At 40.5% G+C, this 23,745-nt stretch overlaps 1 protein-coding gene across 6 annotated transcripts in view; it reads right to left on the bottom strand.

Annotated features, from left to right (window-relative positions):
* The window catches only part of STOX2 (storkhead box 2), a 141,464-nt gene that overhangs the window by 22,360 nt on the left and 95,359 nt on the right, over positions 1–23,745 (bottom strand). For 2 of the 6 annotated variants that reach the window (XM_059844605.1, XM_059844604.1), the window contains exon 2: positions 3,814–3,947. The exons of 3 other annotated variants lie outside the window; for them this stretch is intronic. In XM_059844605.1, coding sequence (XP_059700588.1) covers positions 3,814–3,886 — 73 coding nt within the window. In that variant the 5' untranslated portion in view covers positions 3,887–3,947. Of the gene's footprint in view, positions 1–3,813; positions 3,948–21,490; positions 21,584–23,745 lie in introns of those variants that run through there. One more of the 6 variants, XM_059844603.1, reaches the window with a different exon arrangement.

Here is a 23,745-nt window from a genome sequence, read left to right as displayed (position 1 = left end):
ATCCACCTCTGAGATCACTTCCAGTTGAGACTTGGTAATTTAAAACTGGCTAAGTACAAGCTAAGAAATAATAAAATTTGCCTGATTTTAGTAACTTCACACAATTCTTCCTTTTAAAGGAGGCCTTGAGCAAGGAATTGCTTTCTAGGTTAGTGAGCAGAAAACACTCAGTCTGCGCTGAATTTGACCCCCTGCCAGTAGGGCTCTTGTCACCAGGAACAAGCCAGGAATTTCCACTGAAATACTAACTATACTTCACATAACTCCTCAATATGAAACATTCAGTAGTGGTTCCTCAATGTTAACACCATTTCCAGCGCAGCATGTTTTAGTTAGTATACCAGGGTAACACACACCCTGCTTGCAAATATTTGGGAGCTTGACATCCATTTAATTAATGACAAAGATTACTATAATTGCCCATTAAATAATAACTTAAATGGCTTTAAATGAAATAGAGATGTTTAAAAAATATTGGTTTATGTGAGATCCTTTCTGGTTTGTAAGAGAATATCGAGAGTTAAGCCTTGTTCCTTTCCACTGAGTGCTCCTCAACCTTCTTCATTATGACAAGGAAACTGTTGTTTCAGCTCTGTTGTGATAGAATGATCTCCATAGCTTGTTGTTCATAACTGTCTGCTGGAGATAGTTACTAGCTCTTATTTAAAAAGGCTAGCACATATTTTGAGCAGATCTAGTGACAGAAAGCCAAACTCCCCTCACCCAGGGAAGCTCTAATTTACCAGATTTTATCTTGACTGTCCCATGGCTCTGGGAAATCATACACACTCTGTGGTTATAGTTAAGTCAACGAACTTCTTTGATGCACAGTAACAGCAATATCTTGCATCTATGAGATAATATAATACATTAACATCAATTACACACATAAATACTGTTAGGCTGTCAAACAGAAGGTTTACTACAACTTCTTTAGGAAAGATCTGCTAAAAGAAAAAAAAGGCAAATATGCTTTTCCTAATTTTTTTGAAGACCACATCACTTACATAAAACATCTAGCATATGGCTCCTGTTAGCTCTGACTGATGCTTGTCTCAAGCAGCTTTCTTTTGAAATCAAATTACTAGCCTCAACTTTCATATGTTTGTGTTCCCAATTAAATGAAAACTGGAGCTCAGAGAGCAGTTTTCACCAGCTGACTGCATGTTTTGTTTAAATATGAGATACATGCATGTATATATAGCTTAAGTTCTGTTTCTGCAATGTCCTTCCAAACTTCTCTCTAAATAATTTTTAAAATAAGTTTTCTAGACTTCTTGTATTAAGTGACATTCAATTTTAAAGAATGTCTAAGCACATAAGAAACAGTGAATGGGAATTGTATTCATTTATGCCTTGGGGATTTGTATTGCTAGCCTGGGGGGGAAATTATTTTTATTACTTAGAACAAAAGATAATGTAGGACATAAAATAAACACTTAGCTCTTACACAGCACTTTTCTTCAGTGGTTTTCAAACACTCTGAAAAACTGGCAACCATAACTATTCTTAACATACAGATGAGAAACTGATGGTCTAACATAGCTGGGAATAAAAATTCCCACATCCTGAACCCATACCAGCAAGAACTTTTCCTGTGCCAGTGTATCTAGTGTGTCTGTTCTCTGCAAGTCTGGGTAACATCATTTTGAGAGAAAATGAGGCAGACTACATTCTGTACCATGTATCAGCAATTATCTGTCAACTACATAACAATGAAAGACTTTTTATCGGTGATTCTACTGCTGGAAAGAAGTGACCTGGAAGTCAAACTCTTTGTCTCATGAACTTTGCATAAAGATTACTTAAAAAATCACCTCTTGATTTACAAATGGAACCAATTCAGTACAACCATGATAAATGAATTAAAGAAATTACAGTGCAAAATCATACTATATTAGCATTTATACACCCTATTTCTCTGAAATAGGGAGGAGACCCTCTGATTTACACTCTGCATCCTGTAAAGTACAGCAAGTCAAAGCCCAGTTTCACTTCTTCAGACTCTCAACACCTTTTTAATATTTTGGTTTTTTATGGCTCAGACAACCTTTAAATATAATTTTTAGCCAGGTTTACACAGAAAATGAGCCTTGTACATCACAATCTGTGTGTTTGTATGTGTCAGGGAGATTGAGCCTCACTAGACAAGAGATTCTAAAACATGTACTTGCTACACTTGCATAGATGTATACTTTATAGAGATGCTACTTTGTATACATGCTACACATTACATCTATACAGAGCTTCAGGCATAGCAACCTCTCTCTACACAGGACAGAATCCAATCAAAAAACACTTGACAAGGGAAATCTGACTTCACTTCTTTTGCTGCTTACAGAACTACATTATTAATCAGAAAACATCAAGTTAGAGCACAGTAACTTCATGGCTTCTCATGATTATAGTGGTGGCTGCAACAGAAATCCCCTACAAAAATTTTCTTGCCAACAGCCTATTGTCATCAACACTTGCCTAAGATTTCACCCTGGGAAGAACTACAGAAAGGTCATTTTCTAACAAAACTACTTGTAATGGGCAAAGGAGGGCCTAGAATATTGTCATTTTTTTCCCAATAATACTGAAAGTAAAAAGTCTCTTCTAGAAAAAGTACACTTTCAGATTTACTTAATGAAGGGACAGATGCTGAAGAAGGTACATGTCTGGCCTGGGTTGCACAATTTCCCCTTTTTGCCCCAAACCCCAGTTTGACTGAATTATACTAATTAATGAATACCTTGTCAGTAGATGTAGCAAACCTATTCTGATGTGAATTCACAACAAGGAATTGCCATTTTAAGTCAGACATTCCCATTTGACTGAACAAAAGGAGGGAAAAGGAAGAATATTCAGATTTCTTTGGTATTAACCAGACCACCTTGAATCTGCACTAGCATGCTAACACAGAAAAGATCACATTTCACTGACAAAATCAGAAACAAAGAAAATCAGAAGAAATGTTGCTTGTGCTGTTTCCAGACATAGCCTAAATCCTCCTTTTAAGCTACATTTCCTGGAGTATTTTAGGAAAAATGCTGCAGGTTGTGTTTACTGGATAGATACACATATCACAGGACAGATAACAACAATAAAAAAATACATTAAAGATTTTTCCATTTATTCCTGTTTAAGAGCAGCTTAAACAAAGGCTCAACAAATGCAGTAATACATTCATTCACGAACCAGCAATTCCCTCTGCATCTCTGAAATGCACACACACCAATACAAATAATGAACACTTCCAAGAATGTGACCACTCCAAATCTACTCAGCCTGAAGAAAACACATCAAACTTATCATAACCAATATAACAAACCTAAACAGAGTTCTAGTTCCTTACTAGTTATTAACTTCAACTGTGTAGATTGATCTTTTTAATCATTTCAGACCCAGCTAAAATCATGATCTCCAGCTTCATCAAGTGGCACCAACTTTCAGAAACAGGTGCTAAATTACCCACAATCAGCAGACTCGTCTTACATGCATTCATCCTGGGTATTTCTTGTGATTTAATTCTCTTTGTTCATGTCCTGTGGCCAGCTGCCTCCTGATCCAAAGTGATATCCCAGCACGTGTTACAACTATGATCATAAAAAGTTTCTGCTGGAGCACGGAACTTTCCCAGAGGATTCAGTTGAGGAGATTTCTGTTGCGTTGCTTATCCTGGGAAGGAGGTGTGGGGGGACTGTGTTTTTTTAATATATTGTGTGCTTTAGAATGTCTTTCCCCAAACAATATTTTTCAAATGCATTTTTTAATAAATGTCCATGTCTGTATTCCTGGCACACAATATGTTAAAAAAGGGGGACTTACCTGAACCCCTATGGTCTGGTTCCATGCTCCAGTACAGTATCCAGAGAAGCTGTGATGTAACAACAATGTGCATACTGGGGCTTTATATCACTGTGGAAGCTGGCTGAATGCAGCATAGGTCAGTGCCACAGGACCTGAAAGAAGAAAAACAAAGCATGCTTTTAGGCATTAATATGCTGAACACCCACCTCTTAAAGCAGGAAATAGGGGCATACTGAAGAAAAAAATGCAGTTATCTATGCAGCTCCACTGAAAGGAACACTATTTCACGCAATTCTCACATAAGCATGAGAAATAAATGGTTAAGAAATTACAGAGGAGGTGGAGAAGAATCTAAAAGGGACTACAAATATAACTCCCACACAGTGTTTTGAAAACATATCTCTCTTTGCCCTGTTTCCATGGAATGGCTGAAATCACGTTCTCATACCACCCCCTGTTCCGAAGGCACTCACAGTCTTTGCAAAGCACCTCTCCACTGCAGTGCCTCAGGATTCTGCAGTGTCACTCCTCTTCTCCCTGGCTCTCTGCAAAGTGAAGTCATAGGAATGGATCAGCCAACCTGACTTCTCACTACCCTGCCCAGAATCCTTTGTGAACTGAAATGAGTCATCGCTCTGAAAAAATCCACAGCGCAATGTTCCAGGTTTCTCCCCGTGTCTGCGCTGGCTTCTTTGTCTTTGAAATGAAGTGCCTATGCTTCTGGAACAGTGCCCAGCTGCACTGTACAGGATAACAAGCCAGCCTTCTCATTAAGTGGACAAGAAAGCTATTTACATGCATTAGCACAGACAAGTTAAAGCTTTAACCCTCTAGTCAAGATAACAAAAATCACCCCTAACATATCTTCTTGATGTAATGCACAACTCCCCCTATACACAGAAACATAAATGCACAGACATACATGGGCATACAGATACTTACACAGAGCAGTATTTTCTTTAACTGTTTTTCATGACACTTACCAGTTTTTCTATTAATTAAAAATAAAGATTTACTCTCTTTTGTCAGTCCTGAAGAATGTTGCAGATCTAAATGTAACAAGCAGCTCTGCTGTAACACTAGATCAAAGTTGTGCTGCTGTGAACTGTTAATCAAAAAATTAGAAGCAGTGGACAAGTTCTTGTAAGCTTATTTTTCATTATCCCATTCACCATTTGGGCTTAAAACAAAGTGAGCCCTGAAACCATGCCAGACAGAAAATGTCAAACTGTTCCAAGTGCTGAGGGCCAGCAGAGCTGCTTCAGCTTCTGCTACCACTGACAAAGAAGGTAATGCTCAGAACGAGGTCACTGTGTCAGGATCTCACTCCCAGTGCTAGGTTTTCCTTTACTTGGTGAGGATATGCTAAGGTAAAGTATCAGGAAGATACAGAAGAAATAGGAATAGTATATGAGACGAGAGACAGATGCTGCTGTTCCAGAGGAACATTTTTAGTTGTTCTGAGATATTCTTTTAAAAGAAGGAAACACTTAAAATTGCCTTTACTGTAAAAGAACTATTTCTAGTCATGACCTAATCATCAAAATCAGACCAATATGCCAAAATGGAGGTGCAAAAGGAAAAAGGAAGTTTTGCCACAAAGCACTTCTTTAAAGGTTCCTACATTCCATGCATTCTGAAATGGTTTGAAGCATAGAAGGCACATAATCCATAACACTTTGAAACACAGCACTTTAGGACTCACCTGTGCTATGCTGTAACAGGCAGCTCTCCTATGTGTTTTGCCAAATGAACACACCAGGTGCTTAGGACTGAACGAAATACAAAAGTCACTACCTCCCTGGCCCTACAACAACCCTGGCAGCAAAAGGTCCAACCAAGCCTTAAACAGGTCTGTGCATTTCAAGAGGACAAGTAAACAGCTGGGTTGTACAGCTACAGTTTGTTATACGAACAAGCGTCACTTTTGGTCACAGGTCTGTGGTGGTTGTTACACAGCAAAGCCACACAGATCGATTTACAAGTGCACCACACTGGTAGTTACACAGTAGCCATAATCTCAACATTAAAAGCTGGGGGCTTGCTATACACACAGGCAACAGTTTTTGTGTTCCCTGAAAAGCATCCTTCCAGCAAATCTTCCTTCAGCTTTACAGAATTTTTGCCTTCCCTGGAGCTGCAGTATCAGCCACACCACCTCTAATGAATCCAACTTGACATTTACAATGTTTTGGGTCCCCTAGGATTGTCCTTCAGAAACTCTGGTTGTCTACTAAGTACACACCCACTTTACACAAACAAAACCCACTCCATGAAGAAAAATTTAAAAGTGAATTAGAACAAGCACTTATTGAAAGTAAAAACAACAGTTCCAGTCTTCTTCCCCTTTGCATCAGACAACTGCCATGCAAAGCTAAATGGGCTCATGCATGCAGCACTGTTTTCACAGACACCCACAAGTTCTTGCTGCAGTAGTCTTGCAACTAACACCAAAGTTAAAACACTGGCAGAAGAAAGGTAAAGGTAATACTGCAGCCTAAATAGCTTTTCTCTCTACCAAATTTCTCTAGCACTTGAATCCATATTATATGCTCAGGACCAACTCAAGTATTCTGAATAGACTAATACAACTGCAAGCTCTTTCAGTGAGACAATTCCTCTTGTATGTGTGATGCCTATGGATACCTGGAATACACAACTTGTGTGCATGCACCTAGGCATGCCTTTACTCAAATTCATCAGTTTACAGCACCATTACACAGCCCTTTAAGCAGTATTGACAACAACAAGAAATACCTGATACCTCAAGCATAGCAGAGAGCAAAAGTGAAAGACCAGCAGTGAGGAAAATATAAATGAGAATGTTTAGAAGAGCTGAAGTTGATGGACAAACCAGTGCTGCCATCATCAGTGATGTCACGGGATATGGCCTCACAGGAGGAAGCCGCAGCCAATGCACTCTACATGCACTACCACACGCACTCCCAAACCAGGGCAGATGCTCTGTTCCTCCATTCCACATCTCCCCCCACAGCACGAGAGAGGTTGGTACTAAAACAAAAGCTGCCTCATTGATAGCATACAGTACAAAGACACCACATACTTCTCTCTGTATAACACCATGCATGCACGTGCATCCAAACAGACCAGTACAAAACACAGTATAGCCCAACATCAATCTTCACTACACACTGAGGAAGCCGATGATATAAAAATCCCAATTTCTTTGTTTGCACACGCTCCTTTGTCAAACTCTACATTAGCTTGCACATATCCTTCAGTACTCCGAAGTTGGGGCCTGGGATTCCCCTCCTTTGCCACAGCCCTTTCCCAATCACTAGAGGGAAACTCAAGAGAAGAAAAGGAATATGCTAAAATGGGGATACACATGAGAGAAAACAAAAAAGCTTTAAAAAGAACATGGTCAAAAGAAGCCAAGAAGGTTATCAAGAGTGCAAGTCCATCTTGCCTGTACCAGTTAACCAAATTTCAGAGCCTAAAATCAGCCATCAGTGCTCATCAACTGTAGCCGCAGAGACCATAGCCATCTACCACAGGATTATAGAATATTCTGAGTTGGAAGGGACCCACAAGGATCATCAAGTCCAACACTAGTCAACAGCTCAAAAACAGACCAAACCTGCAACCTTGGTGTTTTTAGAACCATGTTCCAAGCAACGGAGCTAATTTCAGTGCTGGTCATCATGATCAGCTCAACAACAACAAATTTCACAAAGCAGGAACCACCCAGACCGCTACACTAGGAACACAGCCCAGGAACCCTGTGGTCTCAGAAGAAACCAGATTAAGAAACATCAGAAAGATACCAACTTACACTTCCATTTCTTTAGGAAATCTCTTAATACAAGAAATTTTGACATATTAGTGCTCTACTAACAACAACTTACTTGCAGTATGCTAATAAGTTCCGCTTGACTTACCTGAACAAATCTCCTGGTTCTTTAAGAAATCACAAGAGGAAACATGATCAGGGTATTAAGTTCACTAAAATCTCAACAAGTAAAACCCATCTGTTTCTGTGCTAATGTTGTCTAGGAGCTAAATATCCTTCCTTTTTTTTATTTCTTACTCCTGCTGCTTACACCCCAGTTTATTAGCAGAGAACACACATCCCCTCCTTCAGATCTCAGTCCACTGGCTTTTAAAAATCACAGTCTTCTAGAGTTCTTTTGTATGTCTGCCCTTCCTGACCCTTTAATCCTGTTAGAGGACTCCTCTACATTTACTCTAACTTACATAACTTTCCTTTAAAAGCAACAACCAGAATTCTGCACCATATTCTAGTGTTCCCGCTAACCTCCCACCTGCATCAGAAATTGGAATTTCCTTACTTTTAGTAGAAATACCCTACCTTATACCCTGCTTTTTTCCTCACAGCTGTATTTTATTGGGGGCTCACTGCCGCCCTACAACTGAGCAAACAGTTCCAGTTAACCTTTTTATGCTGACTGCAAGTGAGTTTGAAGCTAATATTCCTAGGTTTGACTCCCAAGACCACGATCTCTAACAGCTCACTCTGTGTATATGATTAAGGATCTTTGATCATCCAGTTTTTCTCAGCTGTTATCCGTTTTTAAGCATCTCTGCTTACCACATTCTAAAAAAGAATCTCAAAACCTAAGACCAAAAACAAACAATGCTTTAAGTGTTACCTAATGCAGGACAGAATCATAATCCCACGTGACACTTGCTAATACAACCACCCAGGAAACAGCATTTGAATGAAAACATCAAGTCTTAACAGGAGAACCAAGGCAACCAAGATAATTCCCTCCCTCAAAAAGCCCACTAGGTAAAACAATTGTGTCTTTTTAGAATTCAACTACTAAATGAGTCTTCTTTAAATTATAGCTCACTGGAAAGTATGTGATATTTTAAACCACACAGAAGAATTCTGTAACATATTTTGTCGCTAGGACCACAAAATAAGAAGGGAGGAGGGTTTGGGGCTTTTTCATAGAAATCTGCTACTATCAAATTAATTTGACTCATGTTAATGCTATATTGTAATCAACCACACCAACACCCCACCTCCTCAAAAACAAAGCCTGCCTGTTCTCTGGCAGCAAACAGCAAATGCAAGGAAAGACAGAAGCATTTTAAAAGTCTGACAATAGAGGAGGTTTGGCAAGAGAGAGTAAGCAAATGAGAAACAAAAGAAAGAAAACCCAACAAAGATAAACCTAGATGTTTTCTTCTAGAAATTTTAAAAAGACAGATAAAAATGCTCCTTTCCAAACACTTCTTCTGAAAGCACAAAACACAGCTGTTGAAGGTCTTAACAAGATGCTCTTCACTATCCTCTTCAGTTTAGCCAGAACACATGCAGTGTGGCTAGAGATGCTGCAGCAAACATTCAGCAAGAATCTAGTCAGCAGAAAAAATTCTTGAAAGGTGAAGTAATAATTAGCAACACAACCCGAAGACATAGTGCACTCTCTCTCGTTTATATTGACTGCTGTAACCATTAAAAGATTTTCAGCCCAAAGACAGTACTGCAGTGGTTACAGCTTTTCAAACCAATAGTGATGACTGGCAGATAACATCAGGTTAAAATAAGAACCTGCAACACTGAACACAAGTCCCATGGTACTGCAGCAGCCTTTAACAGCCCAGTTTTTCCTGGCTAGGAGAGAACTGATGAAAAGGCCAGGCATGGAATCAATTAAATTAGTGCCAAAGTGCTTTTAAAAAGAAAAGGTTAGATGCTCCAAAGACTTAGCAGTTGAGAGTTTACTGGGTCATTTTTTTCCCTGTGGTCAAGAGCAGAGTTTTCAATATGGCTGGAGTACCTTTAAGAAGATGTACTTTAAAGTGAAATTGAAATATTTTACACCTCAATACATGAAGAAGCTGTATTAGTATATTCTGCCCCTATGCTCTACCTGCATGAGGTAGATGCAATGACCCCTGCTTCCCACAGTGGTTCAAAATTCTTTAAAATTCTGTCCTTTGGTCTCACCTGTGTGGCAATTAGCTGTGAGGATGGGAACAATGGAAATGCCATGGCACAACAGTTCAGCAACTCACCAAATCTGCTGCCTCCCTCATACTCATCAATCATTTTATAGAGGAAGCATTAAAAATCCGACTGCACACATTACTACAAGTGTATGCTGCACCTAAAAGGGAAATTATCTTTTTCCAGACAGAAACAGTTTTTTTTGAGATCCTCGGGGACTGGCATATTTTGACTTTTATCCCAATGAGTATAGCTATCAGCAAATGCAGCAACCAAAACCTATCTCCCCAAATAAATGACAGTACCTGGAACCAGGGGTTCCCACAATTAAACAACTCACTGGATGAAATATTTCCTCCTGTCCATTTCACAAATCTTTTACTTTTGAATCTTACTGAGCACTTATTTGCAGGAAGCAGTAAACTAAAACCTACAACAGACATTTTACTTCTGTTTAAACAGTAATACCTCTCTACCTGCTGCTCTACCATTTTTAATAGGCATCTCAGAAATCTGAAAATTGCCTTGTACATGAGCCATAAAACTAAACACAGTATCCAAAAAGATAAAATTACCAATTTCACAGAGCAACCTCTCTTGCATGACTTCTTACGTACCTCCTCATTTATAGACATAAGTTTATACTTTTAATTACCACTCCTGACTCATCTAACGCATTCACCGATTCCAGCAACACGCAGAGACCATGCTCCTAAAAAAGCACAAAACCTAACCATTTAAGCACTGTTTTGTCAGTGCCCACTGCACTGCTTTATAGTACAGTGCTGATGTCACTACTCTGCAGAATTGCTCAGCTGTTTCACTCAGCTGTCGCTAGTCCCTTCTGAAATCCTCCTCAGCAGTCTTCATGAACCTGAACAACTGCAATCTGACAGACAGGGTTACCACTTCATTATCCATTCCATCCTTCAGATTTTTTGTATGGCTATTAAACCCCAAACATTTGGTATTGATCTCTGCTGCACAAAGCGCCGTTAACCATTTACAGGGCCCAGAAGTGGCCATCCTTCTTTTTTCTCCTCTCTACACTAAACTGAGCTTGACAAGACTTTTCTTTTGGACTTTCACCAAGCATTTACAAAGCACTAGAGCGTGGAGTTCTTGTGCTCCCTGAGTGTCGCTATGACCCAGTTTTCTGAAAGATGAGAGCACATAAAAATAGTTGTCTCTTTGCCCTCTTATTCAGTATAGAGACCTAAACTAGGATATCAAGGCTAGATTCCTGAGATGATCTCAGGAGCTGATGATGATCTCACCTTCAACTGAACTAAACCAAAAGGCTAGTAAAAGGAGAATCAAGATAATTTCTTTAATAAATTTCACAAGCAACCACAGGACACAGTAAAAATAAAAATTGTATCAAAACATGTTGAACTCAAAGCACAGAGGATATAAAAACCCAAACTCTGAATTACTAAATGTTATGCCATAGCAAGACAGTTATTTTCTAACACACATTAAAACAACAAAATAAGTCATTCCTTATATCTTGTCACCATGTTGTAATTCCTTACTCTTGGCCATAAGAAAAAAGTCCTTATAGTTAACACCATATTCTTTCACCAAGCAATCTCCACAGGTAGTACTTTAACTCACCCAGATCTTACCGGCCTGAGGGCACCTCCTACTTAGGTAAAAAACATCTTGGTCAGAACCAGAGCTTGAGAAGGCTCTCTGCTGCAAAAAGCATTTCTGATTATCAGTAAACATGGCACTGCACATGATGAAGGGGATGGTACATGCCCCTCTCTCACCTGGCCACCCCCTTTGTGAGGCTGGAACTGCAGCACAGACCAGCCCTCAGAAACTTCTACAGGGGATGCAAGTATTTCTGAATGCGCTTTTTGAAACCCTGCTGTTCTTCCTATCTGACTAGCTACAAGCTTTAAGGAGTTGATACAGAGGCTACCTATAGAAAAACCTAGGCTATAAAGATTGAATTAGCAGCAGAAGAAGACAGAAGAGAAAAACAAGAAACAATATAAGAAAGAAAGAAAGCACAGGAAAGGTTAAAAGGAAATGTGAGGAAAGAGCTGATTTTTGCTTGATTCTTAAAGCAGGCAATGCAGCATCTGAGATGTTACTTCTGAAAGAAGACTTGTTAAAAAAATCTAAATGCTTAGCAGGGCTAAATGGAAGCAGAAATAATAACCAAATGGTAAGAAATAAAATTAGTACCTCCAGCTGTTGGAAGGCAGGGGAAAAAATAAGGATCTTCAGGATTGCTGGAATAAGCAAAGTGGGAATGGCTGCGTGTATCAGTGAAGAAATAAGTGAACAAAGGACAGTTGTTTTGTGACAGCTGATCTGCATGTGCTTTGCATCCACTTGATGCTTGCCTTTGTTTTGTTTTCTGGGCTGACCTTCACCCCCTGCCACACAAAGGATTCAGTGAAAGCCTCAAAAAACAAATGTGTGCTGCAGACCCAAGCCCGAGCCCAGGTGCCAATGGCCCAGGAAAGGCTGCATCCCCAGCAGAGCCCCAGCTTCTGCCAAGAGTACCTACATATTACTGCACTGCCTTGGAAAGAGCCCTCCTCCCCTCCCAGTGTCTGGAACAGGCAGAACAGCTAAAAAGAAACATTTAGCTTCATAACCAAAAAGCTGCTTCTAAGCTTTTATGATGAAAGATCAAAGCAAGGGGAAGGGTGGGAGCTTACAGGACAGTAGAGAAAGTTGAGAGCAAATTAGTAGTGTGCATGCTAATAAGACACACGTACAACATCACTAAGGGAGCATGTTAATGGTTTGGGCAGTTTGAACAGAAACATGTGAAAGCAGTTCAGCGTGTCATCACCAATACTGTCCTTAGAAGTGTTCTGCTGCTTTATGAGCAGTTCTTAAAAACACACAGGCATGTGAAGTTTCATACAAAGATGGTGTAATCCACAAGAACTTGAAAATGTGAGGCTACCCAAAGGGTGTCCTGCATGTCTGCAAAGCCTGTGCATAATGCATGAGAATTTTTAAACTGTGGTATTTCATTTCTGGTACTGCATTTAACTGAGTTATTCCAACGTGGATTTGTTACGCAGTATCCAGTTTGATACATGCTCGGAACATAATTTGGAGAACATCTGTGTAACAGGGATAAGATGGAAACTGACCTCAGGACTTTGGTCTAAAAGACTAATTTACTGTCAGAACTATCTTGGTGTAACTATACTTACATAAATAGCCATTTATTCTGCAGTAAGAGTGTTTTGTTTAACCTGATTTAGTTTGTACAACTTCCAGAAGTTTTATCAATGGGCTTGGTAGTACATGCACAATCCTGCTAAATTCATCTGCATGACCTTTTGTATCATGCATAAAAAGATGAAAGTTAAAAATGGAATAAACAATAGTAAAAATAAAATACTAATTTTTTTACAGACAAGCATATGTCTTCCTGTTGTTCAATCATATGATCATGATGCATTCAAAAACTAAATGTTTAAACAAAGGAATTAACTTTCTACTAGTATTTTTTTTTCTGGGTTCTGATAGCTTCAGTCTTCAAAAGTACATAACCATTGACATTTAGAGTTGCAAGTACTATTTCTGTAAAATCTTCCTGTTATGGGAAAAGGCAGAGATAGTAAAGGAGCCAAATGTGGCTTCTATTGCCATATGTTGCTTCTAATAGTCACAGGTTGCGTTTTAAACCTGATGTGGGTTTTCATCTCCCTTTATCTCCATTGAGTGCTGCTGGACTATCAGTACTTCTTAAAATCAAGACTTACTAAGAAGCCTAATTTTAGGCACTCACTTCTGGAACATGGCACAGAAGCTCACACTCAAATGCAAAAATAATTCAGGCATGTAAGATATCTGAAAATAACTGAAAGTCTTGGACACTTCTCCTTCATGCTTCAGTTTACAAACAAGAGCCTAGAAGTCTACTTTAGGGCATAGAGGTTTGTATGTGATTTACATGTCTTTTGCCTTGCTCCTGACAAACATTTTTTGATGGAAGTGTTGATGTAATTAGTATTCCCAAGAAAAGTTTGGGGGTTCCAAAGTTATATTCTTAAGATAAACAGAGTAAGAAGTTCTTGGGAGTACAGTTCTGGTATTCTTCATATCTTTTGAGACTGAGGATACAAAAGCTGAGTGTAGCCTCCAAGTGACAGTTTTCTTCCTGATAACATCTTCCAAGGGCAAAAATTACCTTGAAAACATAATCACCACATATTTTCCCCTCACACACGGCCTCTGATTGTCTCATTCATCACCTAGGTAGACAGACATTATGCAATTCTGTTTGCCAGATACTTCTCCTTAGGAAGCACTTGCAGAATACCAAAAGGATATAAACTGCCCCCCAGCCTGGCCTCCAGAGTGGACCATCTTCAACTATGGCTTCCACCAACAGTGAAGTCACAGCGCTGGCTTTCTGATAGCACAGCATTCTCTGCAGCAACAGCCTATGAGGTCACAAATAAAGGATTATCACTTTGTTGCAGGATTAAGGGAACTAAGAAGCTGGTCTGTCAGAAGATGGGTTTTACTCCAAATAATGGGCATTAAGAGAATGCTGAAAATAAATGGGTTGTAAATTGTCTTTGTCTGGCATGCACCCTTTTTTCCAATAATACTGTAAAGTAAGGTGGTACTGCTCTCATTAACAGCTCCTAAGTAATGGAATGAACTGCAGGCTACCTCCTGAGCTATTACATAGGAGATGAATACTGAAACTTTCATACCTTTGGACTCCTCAGTCATTTGATTTTGCAAGCATAGACATCAGTCAGACCACTCTCCTCAAGGGTCTGCTGGTTAGTTTATTCACAAGTGTTCAAAGCTAGTAATAAGTTTCAGAAAGTGACTAGAAAAAAAAAATACAAAAGGAAGTCTGGAAATATCTGCTGGGGGAAGGAGGGATAAAAGAAAGGGTGATACCAGGTGACAACAGACTTACCTACATTATTCACAGAAATCCTTTGGCCCATGCATGCTTACAGATGCAGACTTTTCCCATATTTTTGAATTACTCACTTTTCTAGATGCCTGGAAACTCAGGCTGCCTGACGTCAGGAAACTAGCTACTGAATGCATATAGTCTTATCTCACATGTGCAGCAGGTCCAACACATCAGGTGTACTATGTATGCATAATTTATCCCTCAGGGACTGTCCCAGATTTTAAGATTAAGATCTAAAAGTCCTAAAAGAGACTGGCTGTCACAGTCTGACCTGTGATGCAACCAGTACAGTGTGAGAGTTTCTTGCAACTTCAGGAAGATTCTTTACTAAGGCCCTACAGGAGCTGGAAGGAGATACTTACAGCACTGTGAGTGTAGGCACTAATACCAATTTCTGTTCTAGAACTGGAAGAAAACATCGGACAGATTTACAGTAGCTGATCAAGGCTTCACCTGGAGTCTCACCCACCAGTCTGGAAAATTTATATTTCTATTTTGCAGCAGGACAACTATTAAAAACGCTGAGAAAAAACAACACAGACGGACTGACAAGATGTTTCAGTGTGTTTTAAATAGGCTTTGAAATTTTGCAACCTATTTAAAAACGTTGTTTCTTTTGCCCTCCAGCACTAGCAATAAAGAACCTCAAAGGAAGTGCTTAGATAGACTCGACTTACTCGCTTTGCCACTAAGCTCTGCAGCTTCCTAGGGCTGTCAGGAGCGGCCGGGCTGAGCCGTGCCGTGAGACACGAACCACCGCGCTCAGCCGCGCCGTGCGCTGCCAGCGCCGGGGGCGCCGCGGCCGCCTCCGTGCCCCCGGAACGCTGCAGAGGCGCTGGGCCTCTACCAGCACCGCCACCTGCTAGCGGCCCGCTGCAGCCAGCCCAAGCTACTGCCGAGCACCAGGGCAAGGCACCATCCGTGCCCCGCCGGTACAGCCTGCCCGCCGGCGAGGTGGGAGCGCAGCGCAGCCTCCGAGCCCCGCGCTGCTGACGAAGCTTTTACCGCGCAGCAAGGCGGGCAACCGAGCCGAACGGGGAAGGACCGCCCATCCCAGCCCGGCGGCTCCCCGGTACCGGGACGCGGTACCTACCGAGCGGCACCTCCGGCAGCGCCGAAGCGCGACAGCCCGCCCTCCACCGCGGCAACGCGGGGCCCGGTCCCCACACCTCCCATCCCGAACCCATCACGGAAAGCTGCCAACGCTTTAGGGCCTCGAACACGGAGAAAAAGCAATATGCGCCCAGTCGGAAGATGGGACGTTCCTCCCACCCTTGCACGACATTTTCAACCAAAACCCAGCAGTGTTCTCTTCTAGCAAAGGCCACCCACGCCCCAGCCATTTTGGATACATGAGCAACTCCCACAGGACATGCAACCCCCTGTGTGCTGCTGCTGCAGGAACAGCCAAAATCCCAGACAGGGGGAACTCAGAAACAAAAATAAAAGAAGGGGGGTTTTGCTGATCGGTTTCTTTGGCCTGGAGGTCGTGGGGCTTTCCGGTTTTGTTCGAGGTTGTTGATTTTACATGATGGTAAAGCAGATTTCCATCCCATTCATCTACAAGCACTCTGTCCTCACAAGAAACCCTGGGGTTGGTACTCCAAAAAAGCAGTACAGGCACGAAAACCCTTCTGCCTCCCTGAGGGCAGTGATGTGATGGGACGTGTGCTGCTGATGCCAGAAATAAATCTGAACAGCCGCTGTGACTGAACCCACCCTCCCACTTCAAAAGTAGTTCAAAATACTGATCAAGTATTTTATGCAACTTTTTAATTCAACATGGTTTCATGATTGATCCGTGGTTTTTGCTGCTTTGTTTTTAGAATTTAAGGGGGTCAAAAGACCAACAGCAAAATGCTCCTCTCTGGCTGCTATTGAGTAGCATCTGAATCTGAACTTGCGCAAAAACTTCAGCTGATTAGCCACCTATATTTAGAAGGAAGTTACTGTCTGAAAGGGCAACCCTAATGGAAATGTTTTTGCACAAGAAGTGTAGAAAGACCCACTGCCTCTACTTTTAATGGATGCAGAAGGTTCTATGACCAAAATATGGTTTGTCAAAACAGTGATGGTTTCAGCACGCATGCTGAAAACCACAGCTATAGAGCAAACCAAAAGCTAAATCAAACCACATTGTCCATCTCCCTTGGTTTCATGAAAAGCAAGCAGAAGAATAAGTTCATGAAGGCAAATCACAGGGCAACAATAGGTAACTGTGGATCCTGAGGATGAATTTGAACATTGCTCTGAACCTGAGCTGATGATGGCAAAGATTAACTAGACTGGGCACTCAATTTGTTCCAACTTCTTACCCCTCTAAAGTGCTGGTTTAAAAATGTCAACCTGAACCGAACCAATGATCATCAAGTAAATTAGTTACAGCAAGAACCAAATTTGAGACCCCACACTTACCAGTAAGAACTGCAGGAGTTTCTCAAACAGCAGACCTCCATTCTTCCAACTACCAGGAAAAGCTCCAGGACAGATCTAGCACACTCTACATTACTAACTCCTGCAGGCTAGTTTAGTTCCTAAACAGCACCAGGAAAACAACTTTGATTCAAAAACAAGGGATGGTCAAGATGTTGGAAAGCTACTCAAGACATCTGTGCTGCACTCAGTGCTCTGAGTGGAATTAACAGAAATGGATCTGCATCAGATTCATGCTGCCCATGTGGGAAAGCTCACTGACCATTCACAGTTTTTGTGGTCTGTGTTGAACACTGATTCAGCAGTTACTCAGCTCACATTAACAGAGCTGACCAGGTCAGAGAGAGCTCTGGCCTGCCTATACAGCTCCTAGTACATCCCATATCCTAGATATATGTTTGGCCCCCTTAGACTTCATTTATTTTGAAATTTAAGTGTCTAGAAAACCTTATTGAATAGTTTATGCAAAATGGTATCTCCCATGCCAGAAATCTTTCATTTTTAAGAGAGTAATAGGGTTAAACAGGAAATAAAAAGACCAAACATTCCCATCCTTGAAACACTCACAACATCAGATGTATGATGGAAATTATGTACTTATCTATGCTAAAACCTGACAAGAAAATCTGGAAAATACTGTTGGATATCATAATTGCTATTCAGATAGCCTGAGGAATCCATCCCCACGCTGGTGGTATTCTGTGGTACTTCTCCTTTGTTCACAGGAAAATAAAAGTCCTTGCACAGACAAGTCGTCATTTGTCAAAGTATTCATCATAGATGCCTAACTACAGAACAGAGCTACCCAAAGGCTATCTATCCATTGCTGTCCTCATCCAGACCAGGACAGCCTACATTTATGCTTGATCTGCTCTCAGGAGTTACTTTAGAGAGCTAACCTAGCAGAAGGCTACTCCTGAAAAAAAAAAACCCAAAACAAAACAAAACAAAAAATCAAACAAACAAACAAACAAAAAATATTGTATGCCAAACTCTGACTGGGTGCCCTGTTAAGACAGAGGAGATCCTGTCTCAGGGCAAAGTAGGAGACAGTCTGCCACAGGCAGTGGAAAAGCAGAACCTCCTGCTCTGGGAGCTTGCAGTTATAGGTAAGAACTGCTCAGTTATCATAAAACTGCACGGTAATATGGCCACTTACCACTAAAATGGTCACCATCCTGACAGCAGGTCCATGTGACAGCTGGAATTTTCAATGGCCTTTAAAAAGGCTTACTAAATTCCATTCATCTTCATGGCATGTGGGTTCGGGTCTATCAGCATTGGTTTCAACTACAAAGGGCAAGTTTTGCAAAAGCAAGCTTTGCATATCCAACAGACCATCAAGACTTCAACAAAGTAAGGACATGCAGCTGGAATAAACAAGGAAATAAGTAGCAAGCACACATTCCAAGAACACGTTTAAAAATAGTGCTGTTCTTACAGAGACAGCATGTACCCCTTTCCATCAGTAGTTCCAAAGATCTGGTAAAAACCATCATTTGCAATAACTGAGCTTCCCAAGGAATATGGTCGATTAGACATCTGTTAGACATTAGATATTGACCATTCTAGTGGAAAATAACATGCAGAAGACAGGAAGGATCCTGCATTTCTCTATCCACTGCTGCAATATCTTTCCAAAATACAGATGAACTAGTCGCAAAGAATGGCAGACATCCTACTGTGTAGAATACAATTCCACTGATATTAAATTGTATTAGAAAACCATACTTTTTTACATATTAATTTCAGAAAGAGGGAGAAATATTTTGACAAATGTCAGAACTTCCTGTTATGGCATTCCTGCAAGACGTGTTTCTTTCTCTCCCTTCAAATTAGTTTGTTCTAAAAGACTGATTTAGGTAGAGCAATATTTAAAACATCTAAACAGTCAAATTTGAAACAAACCAGTCTGATTCTGCTGGAATTAAGTGTTCTATGTGATCTAAAAATACTGGGTTTTGGATTTTCTTACACATGAAGTCTGTCTACTTTGGAGCTCTGTTTCAAATCAGAAAACAATTTCCTTAGAATCCCCAAACCTCCACAAAATAGAGCCTCTGTCTACTAGTCAACTGTATGCAAGCTTCCAATTTTACAAAACAAGTTTCAACATATGTCCTTACAAGAATATCCAGTATCATGTATTTCCTCCTGTGAAACTTGAGAATCTTAACACATTAGTTTAAAATGAAAATTTTCATTGAGTCTGAGCTGGATTGAAGTGTTTTTGCCCTGTTCTGTATCTCAATCTGTGTGAGATTAATTTATCTTGTGAACACAAGCCTTGATTGACTTGCATGTGTTTATAAATATGTATGTACAATTCAGAGTAGGAAAGCAGCAACAGCATTACATCAGCCTCAACACCTGCACCATGTTGACTGAAGCAGAGAAGACTATCTATTGTTTCTCCTCCTTATTAATGTCTGCCTTCCCAGCCTCACAAATGCCCTACTGCTCTGCCAGTAACATAAATCATGCTGAGTCTCTCTGACTTGCAATTTCCACTGTGACTGGAGAGGCGGGTCTTGAAAGAAAAAAAAATAAACAAGACCCCAACAATAAACTGTGAAAATATCTAACAAATATTCTTAAGATTTTTATAATGACATTTGCCCCAAGTGCCCATTTGAGTGGAAAATGTTTAAATTGCTTCATTTAAAAAAAGTCTACAGTCCTAAGGGAGCTTTTAGAATTATATACAAAACAGTTTCATGCAGATGGAGGGCATTAAGTACTTCATGCATGCAAGAAAAAAAAAAGCTTGAAGAAATGTTACAAGAAGAAAGCAGGAATATTTTAAGTCTGAGACAGAGATCTTGTTCATCACACTCACAGAGAAAACAAACTGAAAAGAAACCAAAAGGAAACAGCTGACATACTATAGAACAGATTCTTTCCAAAAACTTACTCAGCATCTAATGTGACCATCTCAACAATCCTTCTTCTAAGTTAAAATGTAAACCTTAAAAAATACCTAGTTTTACACCACAGAACTTTGCTGCTCTCTAAGCTGAGCTATGCATTTACGCAGAACAAATGGTAAGGATCCAAGTCAGCCAGCGCTGGGGGAGACACTCACTATACGTCACCCAGAAAACAGCAGTTTCAGCAAACAGGAAATCCAGGCTGGAACTGAGACCAAGACTGCTAGCCATGACAGCAGTGAGTGATGGCAGAGTCTTTTAAGAGGAACAGTGGGGACAAAATCTGGTTTAGATTGAAATTGATCACTTTAGATTTTAAATTGATCACTTATGGAAAGGTTTAACGGTCACCTGCAGCATTTGCAAGAGGTGGGGCTCAAAGACCCCAAGTGCATCTATCTTCAGAATCAGGCCCTTACCAGAAGGTAGCTGTGGGAAGGATGTTAGCTGGAAAAGCATCTGAATACCTGGAAAACAGGCTACAAAGGAGCAAGCATTAAGACAAACCCCTGCAGGGCAGCAGGACTGCTTTGAAAATGTTTTTTTATAATTTCCATCTTGATTCTGAAGTGATAACATCATGCCACAAGCAAAGGAACCAGAATGGCAATGTTGTCTAGAGCGTGATTTCATCCTCCCCACCTTTCAAGTTGCTTATCAGCTCAGAAGGACACTGACAAGCTTAGCAGCACAGGCTTGCTGCTGGAAGAATGTGAAGCTAGCAGGGTTTTTCAGGTCAGGCTGGACCTAGTACAATGCTGCAGATTAAGCAACTTCAGTGAATGAGGTGGGAGTCTCGGGAGCAGCTCCTGGGAATAAGATTTGGAGCGCCTAACCAAGCATTTAGGTAGGAAGAGACTGCCAGCTCTCAGTTTGCTCCTACTTTGATGCTCGAGATCTGAAAGGGTAACCTTTCTGGAAGTGAACAAATCATACTAAGCAAAGCATTCTGTATCGCCCATTTCTCAAGTATACAAAAATAGCCTGGAAAAACAAGTTTTGGTTGCTGCATGGCAGAAGTTCCCAAACTGTTTTAAAGATCTGCTGTGGTTTTGTCTTAAAGCTCATCAATGCTAAAAGCCCATGAAAAGCTGTCATTTTCTCACTGCTTGTGAACATACCAAAAGGTAATTATAAACAAGCATTGTGAAAAGAGGATCCAACTGGTGGATAGGTTCTTGAAACCTGGACACAACATTCAGACATTTTTCTGTAATTTTTGTGATCTTATGCCTGAGGTCTGCTGTCAACAGTAGATTATCTGGAAGTCTTTCTACTGCCTCTTATTGGAGCCCAGATCCTTAATAGCATCATTTAATATTCATTATCTATTACCAAGATGTAAAAGAGACAAGTCCTGTGACACAATTCCTGCCTCTCACAAAGCGGAGCACCTAACACCAGCTGTTTTAAACGTCACTTTAATGATAAATAGTGTCTCACAAAACAAGGCAGACATACCACTGGAAATGTCCCCATGTTCCAAATGCCTCTCTTGTATTGGATGCATCATTCTTGTAACCTTGCAACAGTCAGGGCTATTCATTAACCAGCTATTAGCTGAAAAAAATAAAATGTCCATTAAAAAGTAGCACCAACTTTCTGAAAGCGAAGTAAACTGAGACACACGTAAACTTTCAGAAGCAGAAAAGGATTTTAGCTAGCAACTTCATCCTGAACCTCTGCTTTATCTAACAGGATTTTGTACTTTTGTAGAAAGCTGCCACAATAATCCAGGTAAACTCTGAGCATGTGAAAAAAGAGGAAAAAAAAAAAAAAGATATGTCAGGAATACTCTGGATGCTGCCATGCAACCTCTTCAGAAAGAGAAATCCTTATATTGGGAGTTGATTTTGTGCCACCTTATATTATAAACTCAAAGGATACACACAATAATATATGGGTGAAAGTGATTTAAAATGTGTTTCTTATAATGCTTGAATAAGGACCCGCTTCTGGAATTATTCACACAAACTATTTCCGTTTGTTAAAGCCATTATCCCTGTTCTCTGACTAACCCCCTTTGCACCTCACCTCTTTCAAAAGAGGAAAAAAAAAGCAAAGCAAAACCCAAAAAAACAAAACAAAAAAGAAGAGAACAATTTAAATGTTTTGATGTGACAAATGCCAGACTCCAAAGCTCATAAATGTGTTCGAACAATGCATTTGAAACTCTCATCCCAGCACCTTGCATCTTCAAATAATCTTCTGAGCTCATTCAAAATGCAAGCACTTTAAATGTACAAACATGGAAAGAACCTTCCAGCTCTTGTAAAGAAGATAATGAATCACAAAGTTAACTTTTTATTTTCAAGATGACTCTCAATCATTGCTTCCGTGATTTTACTTTCAGCCTCACCCTGTCCTGATCCTGGCATGTTCTGCTCCAGAACACACAGAGAGATCTTAAGCTCTGCTTAAGATTCAGAAAGAAGATAAAAAAGTACAGTAACTAGAAGTGTGCTCTCCTGCCTGAAAGGATGGGGGGAAGAGCTAATAGTGATGGGGGACAGCAAAAGAGCACACACAATATAATAAAGGGAAATGCTCCTCCAGAAGGAGATGGAAAATGAAGGAAGCAGGGGTGGAGGGGGAGCAGGAAGGGATCTAAGCAGTTACGAAGAAAAAATAGAGGCAGTTTTTAAACTCATGAGAGAAAAAACATCTACAGCTTTATGGAAATGGATGTAATTTTTAAAATTTAAGCTAAAAGGCAAATAAACGAAAGATTTAAAGTAAAAGGTGAGAGAGAGACCTATCCTGAGCAGGTTTCCAGTAGATGCTGACACTATGCATTATGAAGCCCTGGATTTTTAAGGGGAAGGTATCTGGAAAATGATTTTCCTTCAAAGCAAACCGAATCTATGACTAGGGCAGACCTACAAGCAAACAAGCATCAGCACCCTTGGCTACCCAGACCAAAGAGACAGAACTAACAAGCTCTTCAGCTGGCTATGGGAATGAAGGGATGGCCCTGTGTGGATGGCACATGTAAACCACTGCTAAATGGGCATCCTGAGCACATTTTCCAAGCATCTCTTTGGATACAGGCCTCTGCTGTTGGCCTGGATAATGGCAGGACTGGAAGCAGGAGTGGAAACCACAGCCTCCAAATGCTGCTCAGCACTGCTAATCACAGGATAACCTGGTAGTGTGAGAGGGAGAATTTCTGCTCAGTTTACAGCAGAAGTCAGAATCCCTCCCAGGCAGCAGCATCTTCACTTCACTTCCACAACCCACTACCCAAAGCTGATTCTCAAAAACTTTTTTGGGGGTTAGAGGTTTGGTCATTTTCAGGTTTTTGTTTGTTGGTTTGGAGGGGGTGGGTGAGGTTTGGGGGCTGTAGGATTGTTTTGAGGGTTTTTTAATATTTTATTTTTCTTTCTTGGTCCACTATCAGGGCGTAATTAAGGTTCAAAGTCAAGAAAGAAAGGGAACCAGCTCTGTGTCAGCAATCAGCTCAACATCCTGTTAATATCTACCCATAATCTCTTCCAGTCTAGGTGTGTAATCTACCTAAGAGGTAAATTAATTTTCCAGTGGTTGCCCCCATGGGTTACCAATCTCTATTGCTTGTTATACATTTAGTTACACAGGTATAATCTCTCTCTCCTGAGAATACACAACCAGGTATTACACTTTACTTCCATGAACCCCATTCTCTTCATGGCAGAGAGCTTGTACCTCCAAACAAGGAATATAAGCTTAGTTAGAAA

The sequence above is a fragment of the Haemorhous mexicanus genome, chromosome 4, assembly GCF_027477595.1.
Source record: "Haemorhous mexicanus isolate bHaeMex1 chromosome 4, bHaeMex1.pri, whole genome shotgun sequence".
In the NCBI taxonomy this organism is placed as follows: domain Eukaryota; kingdom Metazoa; phylum Chordata; class Aves; order Passeriformes; family Fringillidae; genus Haemorhous; species Haemorhous mexicanus.
The sequence above is the reverse complement of the archived record's forward strand: the minus strand, read 5'-3'. Positions and strand labels throughout refer to the sequence as shown.